Here is a 12,429-nt window from a genome sequence, read left to right as displayed (position 1 = left end):
ACAAAATATGAAATTTGTTTTCATCGATGATTAAAATCTTCGAATTTGTTTAAAAGTCTGGTAGATCAAAGTTATTTGATTTGAGCATAAAATAAGTTCCATTTAAGGTTTCTTTAATTCTTTCAATTTCTTTAAAAAAAACTAATTCTATTCTCAAATCAAACAAGCTCAATCTTTTAACCTCTTTTGCCTATTCCAAGATTCTAACATTTGATGAAAATAAATAAAATTTTCAAAAAAAAAAAAAAAAACCAGTAAGAGATAAAAAAAAAATCGAATAAAATTGAACTAAAATTATGATTTTAGTTTGAAAAATTGGCTTTAAAAAACTGCAATATTAATAATGTTAAACAATACACTGAGAAAATCAAGAATTTAAAGCAGATTTTTTGAGGTGGAGATCAACTACACGTTTGATTAACAGGAAATATTTTTCATAAAGAATTAATTCCATAATAAAATCCTGTGGATGATTTTTTTTAAATATATTTTGGGATATTTTGCTTGAATCAAAACTTATAAAACTAACTTAAATTCTTCTTCAATTTCTTTAAAAAAAACTAATTCTATTCTCAAATCAAACAAGCTCAATCTTTTAACCTCTTTTGCCTATTCCAAGATTCTAACATTTCATGAAAATAAATAAAATTTTCAAAAAAAAAAAAAACCAGTAAGAGATAAAAAAAAAATCGAATAAAATTGAACTAAAATTATGATTTTAGTTTGAAAAATTGGCTTTAAAAAACTGCAATATTAATAATGTTAAACAATACACTGAGAAAATCAAGAATTTAAAGCAGATTTTTTGAGGTGGAGATCAACTACACGTTTGATTAACAGGAAATATTTTTCATAAAGAATTAATTCCATAATAAAATCCTGTGGATGATTTTTTTTTAAATATATTTTGGGATATTTTGCTTGAATCAAAACTTATAAAACTAACTTAAATTCTTCTTTATATTGATGATTTTCAGCTGAATTGTGTGTACAAACTAATTCTGATTAAAAAATTTTAAATCTGGAAATCGAATTGACAAGCAAATTTTTAAGATCATGTTTTCTAGAATTTCTCAACCATTTTATATACAATTTCTGAAGTGTAAAAAAAAATCCGTATCCGGATCTTAATTCCAGATTAGAATTTTATGAGCCAAGTCTTAAAGCCCTCATTCATGAATCTATTATTTAAATACTGTAATGCTGGTTTCATCTTTATTCATTATTTCAATTATTTATTTTTAATCTGTTTTGTGAATTTGATTTAAAATGTGAATTTTAAATGATGAAACTGAATCTGAGTTTTCCATTTTGGATCGTCACTTAGAAGCTTTAAATGTTTAAATTTTGTGTTAGAATAAAGTTTAAGAACTTCGAATTTCAATATAAAACAAAATTCTCCTTTTTTTCATATTTGATAAACTATTATCAAAATATTGAAAATGCATGTAATTTTTGAAAAACAGGATTTAAATTTGATATGAAATGCAAAACCGAGTTTGAACCAGAATTTCAATGCAACTTTTTATTCCTAATTTCTTATCATTATTCAAACTGAAAATCAAGAATCCTAATTTTGATACAGAATCAGAAATACGAAAATATTTCGAAATACAATTTTTGTTATAGGAATATCCAAAATGGGTTTAATTTAAAATTTTATTTTCAGACCTGAATTGCTATGAGAAGGTTGCCAAATTGCCCGGTTTTAATCGGATTCACCCGAATATTTGATATTAAAATTGGAAAAAGTCCAGTCCGACCCGGGCATTATTGGAAAAGTCCGGATTTTGTCCGGGTTTGTTCTCATTCCCATTCTTTAATCAGACTTAAAAAAAAGACAAATTGTGTTGTATTTTTTTTTTACTTTATGCGTCCAAAATTTTTGGAGCAAGTTTCAAAGAAACAATCATGAAAGGTTTTCTTAAGTCTTTATTTTTTCTAGATTTTTGCCAGGTTTTTATATAAAACATCCCAAATTTGCCCGACCCGGATACGTGTCGAAAAAAAATCTGACAACCTTATTGTATGAACAAGTGAGAAAATTTTGCAAAACTGTAGCAGAATTTTGAACTTGGGGTGGGTTTTTGAGGTTTTTTAAGGTTTTTAGTCCTGATAGTTACTCTTGAATATCTTTGCTCTATTTGCATAATTTGATTATGAATTTGAAATTTTGAATGTACAGTAGAATAGGGGAGGTTTAACCCTCAAACCCCCCCCCCCCCCCCCGTTCCTACGGCCATGATCTACAATATTAAAAATGTTTAAAACAACAAACCAACAAAATATATTTCCTGCTGAATTTTACTGAATTTGAAGATTAAGTACAATTATCATTAATAATTTATTTCATTATTAAAATCCTGTAAAAAAAATTCAGACTAAAATATAGGTTAAAAAAACTTAATTTTGAAAATGATTTCAGATCATATTTTATTTGAAGAAGAGAAATCACCGTGAGTTTGTTTTATGAAATTAATTTGCGGCTTTATCGGTGAGGGTTAAAGAGTTGAAATGAAAGACGGATAGAATATCAGAAGAAAATTCTAAGGTGGTGAAAAGAGCGAAGAGCATTTGAAATAGAAGCTTGACCACATACTAAATTCTTTGTCCCACACCAATTAACTGTATTGAAGAAGTAGTACCCAATAGAGAAGGTACTGCGTTTTTCGATACAGTTAATTATCTTATTTTATAATAGTGATTTTCACCTGTTTTTTGTTTGAATTTGGGCACTTTTGAATTTTAGTTACGAATCTGAATACTGCATTTTGAACCTGAATAATTTTTTTTTCCTTATTTGAAATCGATTTCTGAATCTTAATTCCAAACAAAAAATCCCAATAATCATGACCAGAACAGACAGAATCCTTAACCAGAAATCTTTAATTTGAATTTGGCTGAAAATATCAAATCTTAATCTTAAAAGTGGTTTGTTATTTAAAATATTTTCTTTTAATATTCCAATGAGTTTCGAACATGGAAAATGAATCTTATTTTAGTTTTAAATACAAAACCAAGATTCGAATCAGGATATTTGTCCCAATGATTAACCGAACTGAAAATCAAGAAAAACAAACTGGATGCAGATTCCACAATCCGTTCACAGGCAACAAATTTAGATTTTAAAAATAATTGGAATCCGAACATCGGAAATGATTCAAACCTATGCTCACCAGATATTTTTTCGCAGTTATCCGGGCAGGGCAAATCCAAATTTTGAAAATAACAACCCAAAATTTGGGCATTATTCTGGCAAATTTAGAAATTCTTCAATTAAAATCAAGAAGGAAAAAAATTCTAAAAGCTGTTTATTTTATCGAAACACATCAGCCAGTTTATTTGGATAAACTTTGTTAAAAAAATGTTTTGAACACAAAATATATTATTCTTATCACGAAATTAAAATTTTTCTTTGAGTTTTCAAATAAAGAAAAACATTAGGGCAAAATCCGAACTATGACGAAACCTTAGTGAGTCTAGTCTTATAGAAAATTCGATATTAGAGACAAAATTCATGCACAAACTGCTTTTGTGAATCACTCTTGATAGCGTTTTCCGAATATATCGAGTAATCTTCTATCAAAATGTGAGAAATTTTTAGAAAAATTGTAATAGAATGGTGGAACTGGGATAAGATTTAGAGGTTTAAGCCTGAATTCTGAGTCGAGATGGTTACTCTTGATTCACTGTAGGCGTTCATCATTGAGATTAGAGAAGAACATTTTGCTTGAAATTTTTTGAAAGATGACTGAAATCAATTAAGATGAGTTTATAAATTTTCAAGCGTATTAATAGTTAAGAATTTCATGGTCTGAATATTTTTCCGCCATCAATTGAATTGTTGGGTGTTTAGATCAATACTGTGTTTAGTTTGGAATAGACTTCAAAGAAAATTTTCAGACATTCCGAATTGACAAAGTTTAATTTCTATTAGATCTGAATTCGGTATCCGGTAAATTTATTTGAAAGTTTGAATAGAATGTTGATTTCTTTTATCGGCCTTATCGGTAAAAGTTATGTTCTAAAGTAAAAACATTTATAAATTATGAAAATGCAAATTAGTTCCATGAGGGATATGTGATAAAAATGCTTCTAATCAAAATCTACTCGCTTCTATTCAGTTCTTCCAATTTTCTATCCGCCTATCATTTTCATAAGCTTGAAATGTTTTTACTAAAAGAACACAACTTTACAAATTCAAATACAATATGAAGATAAAAAAGATATGTTTTACACATTCTAGAAAGAAATTTTTTCAATAAAAGTGTCTTTTTTGAAGAAATTTTAAATGATAATTCAAGATTCAGTAATTCGATGGCAATGTATTAATAGTTGATTTGGTAGATATTGGCGTTCTTAAGTCGAATCTTTTGTCAGAATTTGTCCATCACCTCTTGTTTCGGTGATATGTCGTTTATAAATTTAATAGTGAGTGAAGTCAGGGTGGCCAGCGAACCGGGAAAACCGGGAAAAAACCGGGAATCGAAAATGGGACCGGGAAAACCGGGAAAAAACCGGGAATTTTAAATCAAAACCGGGAAAAATTTTTATGGTCATTTTTTTCTGTGAATAAACCTATTGAGTTCTAAATTTCGAAAATTTCTTGAAAAATCTAATTTTTGAAGATCACCGTATACCTTTTAGTACTCTGACGTGTTCGAGTACCAAATATATTGAGATTTTTTTTTTTGAGAATTAACTTTTTTTCGGCATTTATAAATTTACAAATTTTTGACAAGAGTCAAAAGCGCGAAGAACTTATCTCTCATATGTTTGAAAAAAAAAATGTTTTTCACAGTTAAATTCAATTTCTAACCTTCGAGAGTCGGGAATTCAAAAAAAGATGCGGGTAAAAGTGCGATAAAACAAAAAATTCAAATTGAGTGGCCACCGTGTTACATGGTTCATTGATAAAATGTACAAAAAGTAGAACGAGATACCAAATATTTGTGTGATTTTATTATACAAAATAAAAAAATAAATAAATAAATAAGTATCACATGATCAATCAGTTAAAATTCGAATCATGAATCCAAACTTAAAGTTGTTAAATTTTGATTCACAGACCTGTGATTCACCCGAAATTCATCGTTGATGATTATATTGCAAATTTGAGAATTCAGAAACCAGAGCTCAATAGTCAAATTCTGTGTGCGATGAAGTATATTTAATTGGAAAACCATCGTTTTAATTCAATCGAAAAAGTGTTGACGAAATTATCAAAAAAAAAAATCAGAGTTTTGCAGCAGATGTAGAATGAGATATGGAGAATCGATTGGTATATGTAATTTACTAAATATTTACGATTTTGGCACCTCATCACTCTGATTCGAAGTGCCTCAATTATTTTTTTAATCCTTTGCATTCAAACCTGTTTAAACTATTTTTGTAGAAATCCCAAAAAACATCAGCATTATCTGAATAACCTTACATTTAACACAAAAAAAGTCATATTTTGGCTTAAAACAACCCTGATAATCATATTCATGAATTTTCAAACTGGGAGTATCATCAAATCTCGGTCGAAAAAAACCGGGAAAAAACCGGGAATTTGAAAATGAAAACTCGCTGGCCACCCTGGTGAAGTTAATCATTGATAACCGATGCTGAATTTGATAATTGTACTTTATTCAATTCAGGAATATTATTTTGATTATGATGATAATGATAAATGATCTAAAAAACCAAAAAATTCTAAAGCTTTTGAAAATTTTGAAACGCAAGTATTTCTGACATTACTGAAGAAAGTTTATAAAAGCTTGAATTTCATTTAAAAAAATGGTTTTGATCTGCAAAACGGTTTGAATTTTGCTTTAAAAAATATTTTAAATTCAATTTACTCAATACTTCTTTAAAACTTCGTTAAATGTTTATTATTTTACAGAATTGGAAAAAAAAACAATTAGAAAATTTCTATAACTTTTTTTGTGCAGAATTTAAAGTCGCCCATGGTCTTGGGGAAAGTTAATAAGAAACTTTATTTTAATTTTTTTTCTTAATATTTTGATGTTGTGTTATTTATATCTATTTCCAAAACTTTCAGGGAATCAAAATTAATCAAAACCACCTCACAAATCCTCTGTTAAACCCCTGAAACCTTCCCCGTTCGCACGGCCTTGGTAAATTGTCGTTAATCGTCGCTTAAACCCCCTTTTTAAAGCCCAATAACATTTTTATCATAACTTTAATCGAAATGCGTTCTTCAGGTGAAATATTGCCATAATTAAAGCTTAAAGAAAACTCAAATAAAAAAAAAGCGGTTGATAAAAACCAAAATTATTGATGAAAACCTGGTTTTTTATGTTCATCCCTGAGAAAATCGACATAATTCCATACAAATTTCAGGTTTTTTTTGTACGACGCTTACCGTAGTCTGATCTGGCCCAAATTTTCCATGGAACGTTGCGCTAATACAAATTTTATTTTGATTAATTTCATAATTCACTAGCTGACCCGGTGATGTTTGCTACACCTTTCAAAATAAAAAAAAATCTAATAACTATTAAAATTTCTATTGTTTTGTGAGCATTATCTATCTTAAATCAAATTAAAACATTTTCTGAATCTTGTTTTCAAAATTTGTTATCAAGATCTGGTATTTTAAATCTGTTTCCATAAGCTCCATAATTTGATTCAAGAAGTCACATTCAAAAATAGAAGCCTGTGAGTTGATAGGATAATCCAATCCAGGACCGTTAAAATGGAAAACAACAACAATAAACATTTTCAATTGACCCACCATATTACCACCGTCAGCCAGCCAATAACATAAACACCAGCCAGTAACCAGCTGATGCCGGCCGAGAATTGTTTTGATTACACTCCAAACGATTGCGCGCGTTAGTTAGTAGGTCGTATGTCTGTGCACTCAATAAAGATAGCAGCAGCAGCAGCCGTTTCTGGTGTTTACAGATTATCATCCACTGTCCAGAATAAGTAAATACATATATGGACAGAGGGTCAGATACGTCAGATATGTTACGATGTGTATTCTGAGAAAATTTGTTAGAGTAATCAGAAGGAAGGGCTAAAAACGCAAAAAATATGTCGTTCTTAAGGATAAAATTTGACTTTCCGTTTTAAAACTTTCAGTTAAGGTTCTTTCTTGAAAAAGGAAGGAATATGTTAAAAAGCCATTGAAAAAAAAATGTTAAAATAGAATATTCTTGTGTTACATTTTTTCATTTCCACTCCTACAAATCAGACTCTACTTTAATAATTAACTTCCTTGGAGGTGGAATTATCGGTATAAGATGCTATGCCGGAACGGCATTAACAAGCTTTCTAATAACTGGCATTGTCCTCCCAGCGTAACTGCATTGCATATGTCTGAAAGAAACCAAATAAAACATATTCCAAATCCTATCACAAGGCAAAGATGGATGGAAGTAATACGCCCTTCCATTCATATCCTTTTCCCATCAAATTCAATGGAGGATGAAAAAAAAACACCGGGCAGAAGCGCAGACAGCCAATGCAGTGCGTTTTTTGGTAATCGGCGGTGGCAGAACTTTGATTTGCCAACCGACTCAGATGGTGCACTGGGTAAGACATCGGACTGACAAGCCGAAATGAGATGTGGCAGTGAGTTTGATTCTCACTTTATTTTTTTTTTGATGAATTTTCCAATAGGATGAAAATCCCATAGAATTTATTTCTTTTTTATGTAGTGGTCATACATCATTTTGCTTGAGAGCTCGAGTCTTTATGCCAGAAGTGCCTTTTCAATCATATCAACTTTGGTACAGTACACTTTTCGGCACAGGGACTTGCTAAATAGGCATTGGATTTTTGCAACCTCTTCTCTGGGTCATCAAAATTTTCTTATTGACATTGCTTGGTTTGATTAAAAAAAAATCCACTAAGATAGACTATTCAGCTTTCTACACGAGATACACGAGCAACCGAACCACACAATTACGATAAAAATACTAATTGACGCCTTTCGACGACATTCTGTTCTCTTTCCAGTTCGCAGCTTCTTTCTCCAAGAATGCACTACTAATGATTATCGGAGCCCCAACAAACAACAGGAACTCTTGGTCGCCGTCATCATCGTCGCAATCATCATCAGTATTATCGGTTTATTGAACCCGGGATCCGTGAAATTGTGGTTGTTTTTATTTGCGCAGACTTTCAGAACAACGCGACTGGCGTCAGAATCGGAGAATATTTGGTTTTGTGATTTTCGTATTGCGTTTCTGTTTCTTGTTCGGGCAAACATCGATTGTAAACAAACAGGTGAGTCTTTTTGCGCTGGGGTTAATTACCTTCGATTGGAACCGGTAAATGTTAGGAATTCAAAATTGATTTTATACTCAGGAAATGGAAGAACTAAATTATCTAAATATTTATTGTGTGAAACCGAAAAAAATAAGAATTTCCTTCGGGTTATTCAACGTTTCAAAGAAGTGAAACATTTTCAAATTAGAATTTGATTTTTAATTTGAGATTATACTTGTTAAACTTCTACAACGCTTATTGTCGCCATGAAACATTCTTTAACGCGAATCCCTTTCCTTGTAGAAGAAAATTCATGAATTACTCGCCAATCGCCTAGCATAGGGGAGGAGCGGGCTATATGCGCCTATTAAGCAGAACACTGATTTAATCAAATATCACATCGAATATGTGTACAAAAACAATATACACGTGTGCAGGCATCTGTTTACTATACATTGGAGTAATTTTGATGTTAAAATTTTCTTCTGTTTCCAAGAAAACGATTTTATTATAAGTGTTGTCAAAAATGCCGAACCTCAAACCGTGCGGGCTAAATGCGCCTTTTTATGTTTTGAACAAAATTTTTGTTTTTTGCGCAATATTTCCGTATAATTTAATTCAAACAGCTAGGAAGTAATAATTTCCGTATGACAAAGCTGAAGTTTTATTAAAATCTATGTATATTATAATTTTATGGAATAAAACAAAAGTTAGAGTTGCCATGCTATGGAGGCAGTTCATCCATGAGAAAAACTTTATCAAATCTGTTTTTAGATCGTCAATTCTCTTTTTAGATGTTATTCAGAGCTTAGATTTGAAGGTTCAATGATAAAAATCATTTATTTATTCTATTTGACCTGTTATTTTAGGATGGAGGCATTTTACAAACATGATGGGGGCATACAAAAACACTCTATTATTCCACTGTATAATCATTATAAAACCTCCATAAAAGCTGAAATATGTTTTATTTCTTAAGTTCATTTGAGTAAGAAACAAAAACTATCCAAGTTTTTGTTTTAAGCTTCTTTACGTATAAGTTTTAGAAGTCAAAATATTACATCAAAATGTATCAAAACCTTGTATGATTTTTTAAATTTTTTTGAGTTTGTAAATTCATAAAATTCTTTCTTGCCTTATGTTCTAAGCGTATCACCCTCAAAATGCATTGGTCAGATAAGCTGTCTAGTCAGCCATTTCATCAAACAGCCGTAGGGTCATTTTACCCGATAGGCCCATTTAGGAAACCTTTCCCCTACTCGGAGTGAGACCAATATGTTTAATTGTGTTGCCGATGTTCCACATTTGTAAAACTTCCACGTGCTACAATGAGACAAGAGATAAATTAAAATTTGAGCTTGAAAAGAGTATTTTCTTACATCTTTCTTGTATGGACACTAGACTAGTTCACTTTTCGGCTTTTTTCGCTGATCACAACGCCACTTACAGGGTTTGATCCTCATTCATTTTAAAGTACTCTGGCCGACTTTGAGCTCAATTGAGTAAGTTTCCAGCGTGCGCTAGAAGTTTTATTGAAAAAAGTCCATTTTTCTGGAAAATTTCCGTAGATGTGTTCTAGCAAGCTGTTGTTAATATAAAATGATAATTTTATAGTGCTCGGTGATTGGTATGACAAGCATTCGTATGGACCTGTTTTAGATAATTGACTAAATCAAACCGAAAAAATTTAAAAATTCATAAACCACCAACTTTTACAGAAAATTTACTTACGAGTTAAGAGCTTAAAATCAGTAGTAAATAGAAAAAAAATATTTTCGATATAAAATTTTCATAAAAAGATAGCCTTATTTATAACCTTTAATTTGATGTATAACACTTAATTATCGCAACAGTACAAGCAAAGATATTCAAACATTCACATCACATTCTTTGAATCATAATGTTGTCTCCATTCAAGTTTTAGCATCATGCAACCTGCAAAACGTGGCATCAAGAGGACTTGCTTACAACTTGATCAAAGCGCGCGCTTTTTTAAACTCCTGGCCCCGTCATGGGGTACTTGATTGAATAAAATATCCTTTCTTGTGCACAAGTTGGTGTGGAGCAAACTTGAATGTAAAATATTTTATCAAATCAAATTTGTTGCATAGATATTTGAATAACTTTGCTAGCACTCTTGCGATCATTAAGTGTTATACATCAAATTAAAGGTTATAAATAGGGCTATCTTTTTATGAAAAGTTTATAGCGAAAATATTTTTTTTCTATTTACTACTGATTTTAAGCTCTCAACTTGTAAGTAAATTTTCTGTAAAAGTTGGTAGTTTATGAATTTTTAAATTTTTTCGGTTTGATTTAGTCAATTATCTAAAACAGGTCCATACGAATGCTTGTCATACCAATCACCGAGCACTATAAAATTATCATTTTATATTAACAACAGCTTGCTAGAACACATCTACGGAAATTTTCCAGAAAAATGGACTTTTTTCAATAAAACTCCTAGCGCACGCTGGAAACTTACTCAAATGAGCTCAAATTTGGCCAGAGTACTTGAAAATGAATGAGGATCAAACCCTGTAAGTGGCGTTGTGATCAGCGAAAAAAGCCGAAAAGTGAACTAGTCTAATGGACACTGCTTCTGCTGCAAATTTTTCGTAAACGGGTACCAAAGCTCCATCGGTCTCTGAAGTGTTGGGCATAAGTCGAATTCATAACGGGACACTATGGCCGGAACCCATGTGCCACGTTCCAATCTTTGGGTTCGAAGATTATACTGCATTGAAAAGTCAATTTCGGAGTTTTATCAACTTATTTAAACATAAACTTACCGTAACTGGTGAATAATAATCATCCAGGAAGTGAATCGATCCATTCAGTATAACAGTTCCATCCTCCTGTTGAAATACGTCGACCCCCGATATATCCATAGCCGGGAAAGGCAACTTGTTGCCACACTCTTGCATCGTTTCATCGAACAGAACTGTTAGCTCTGCCTGGAATTATTGGCCATCTTTTAACATTGTAAGCTAACCAAATTGAATAAAATCGCTTAAAAGAAAGCTAAAAGCCCTTCCATCGAATTTTTAAAATAAAATCCTACCTGTAGCCTTGGCAAAGCCATTGCTAGAACAATTCCGGAGCAAAATATCCAGCTTGACATGTCGACCCAGACAGATCGGAACGTAACTATGTTGTATTCGGTGGAAGCTTTCAAACGTAATACAATATATAGAACCAGAAGCTCTCAAGTGCAACTTTGTAAAAGCTGCGTTGCGTTTTTATGGTTTCCGGTTTCGAACTACAACATTGTATTATCGGAAAACTGCTATCATCGATCTCTGTTAAATGCGCCCGTTTAATTTTCTATTACCGCCAATCGATCAATCAGATGCGGGTGACCGCGATGACAATGTCCTTCAACTTAACGAAACAAATAAAACTTTTGTTTCTAACCGGAGTTGTGTAATAATTCGTTATGCAAAAATGTTGTTCTAGAGCGATTTTAGTTCCCTTAAGCCAGGGGTTTTCAGATCGTGCTCCGCAAAGTTTTGATAGTGCTCCGCGACGTACGCAACGAAAATCATAAACTAACCTTGAAAAACTTCATTTTTATCGAGGCATAAAAAAAAATATTCACAGGGCATATAGTACGAGCAAAAAAATTTTGTTTACTTTGTTTTTACTGGCGACTAAAGCCTAGTCCACACTGGGCAACCTGAACTGCAATTTCGGTTGATGAGACTTGTTTTTGGTTGCTGAAAGTCTCCCATACTCAGTAATCGAAATCGCTGCTCAAGTTACTGAGTGAGGAATTAGTCCTAAAGCCCTGTTGTCAAAGAATGGTGGATCATCAAGGTTCTGAATATTTCTGAATAATCAACTTTATTAAGGCTTGACCGAAAAATTTAAGGTTATTCAAGGCGTTATGTGAAGAGATGGGTAGCCAACATTCCACGCTACTATTATGTACATACCTAAGTTATCTCGTTTTTTCGCCCGTTTGAATTAAGATCAGAAGTTAGAATGTTTTTAAGCGAAGTTTTTAGTTGAATGATCAAGGCCGTGCGAACGGGGGGGGGGGGGGGGGGGTTTAACCCCCCCTCCCCATAGAGATTTTTTCATAGTAAAATTTTTCAGTTCAAGAAAGGATTTTACCGTACATGTTAGAAAATTTTCTTGCCTCCGGCGGAATTTAATTCCAAATCACTCAAGACCTAAAACATTTCATTTTAAGACGTT

At 31.8% G+C, this 12,429-nt stretch overlaps 2 protein-coding genes across 3 annotated transcripts in view; one reads left to right on the top strand and one right to left on the bottom strand.

Moving 5' to 3' along the window:
- Positions 1-12,429, top strand: part of LOC129744391 (inositol-pentakisphosphate 2-kinase-like) — a 178,989-nt gene that overhangs the window by 68,462 nt on the left and 98,098 nt on the right. The window contains exon 1 of one of the 2 annotated variants that reach the window (XM_055736897.1): positions 7,978-8,244. The exons of the other annotated variant lie outside the window; for it this stretch is intronic. The gene's annotated coding sequence lies outside the window, so the exon portion shown is untranslated. Of the gene's footprint in view, positions 1-7,977; positions 8,245-12,429 lie in introns of those variants that run through there. 2 annotated transcript variants of the gene reach the window in all.
- Positions 10,808-11,428, bottom strand: LOC129741881 (uncharacterized). The gene is made up of 3 exons (XM_055733694.1): positions 11,291-11,428; positions 11,019-11,183; positions 10,808-10,963 (listed from the first exon to the last, which is right to left on the bottom strand). Exons 1-3 carry the CDS (start codon positions 11,348-11,350, stop codon positions 10,808-10,810), a joined length of 381 nt encoding a protein of 126 aa, XP_055589669.1. The 5' UTR covers positions 11,351-11,428.

The sequence above is a fragment of the Uranotaenia lowii genome, chromosome 2, assembly GCF_029784155.1.
Source record: "Uranotaenia lowii strain MFRU-FL chromosome 2, ASM2978415v1, whole genome shotgun sequence".
Classification (NCBI taxonomy): Eukaryota; Metazoa; Arthropoda; class Insecta; order Diptera; family Culicidae; genus Uranotaenia; species Uranotaenia lowii.
The sequence above is the reverse complement of the archived record's forward strand: the minus strand, read 5'-3'. Positions and strand labels throughout refer to the sequence as shown.

What these genes read in the sequence shown, in the direction of transcription:
- LOC129741881 (XM_055733694.1), bottom strand. Translation starts at nt 11,350, where the DNA reads ATGTCAAGCTGGATATTTTGCTCCGGAATTGTTCTAGCAATGGCTTTG. An exon ending in TGGCTTTGCCAAGGCTACAG is followed by an intron (nt 11,184 to 11,290) that starts GTAGGATTTTAT and finishes CAATAATTCCAG; the next exon opens with GCAGAGCTAACAGTTCTGTT. An exon ending in ATTATTATTCACCAGTTACG is followed by an intron (nt 10,964 to 11,018) that starts GTAAGTTTATGT and finishes TTTTCAATGCAG; the next exon opens with TATAATCTTCGAACCCAAAG.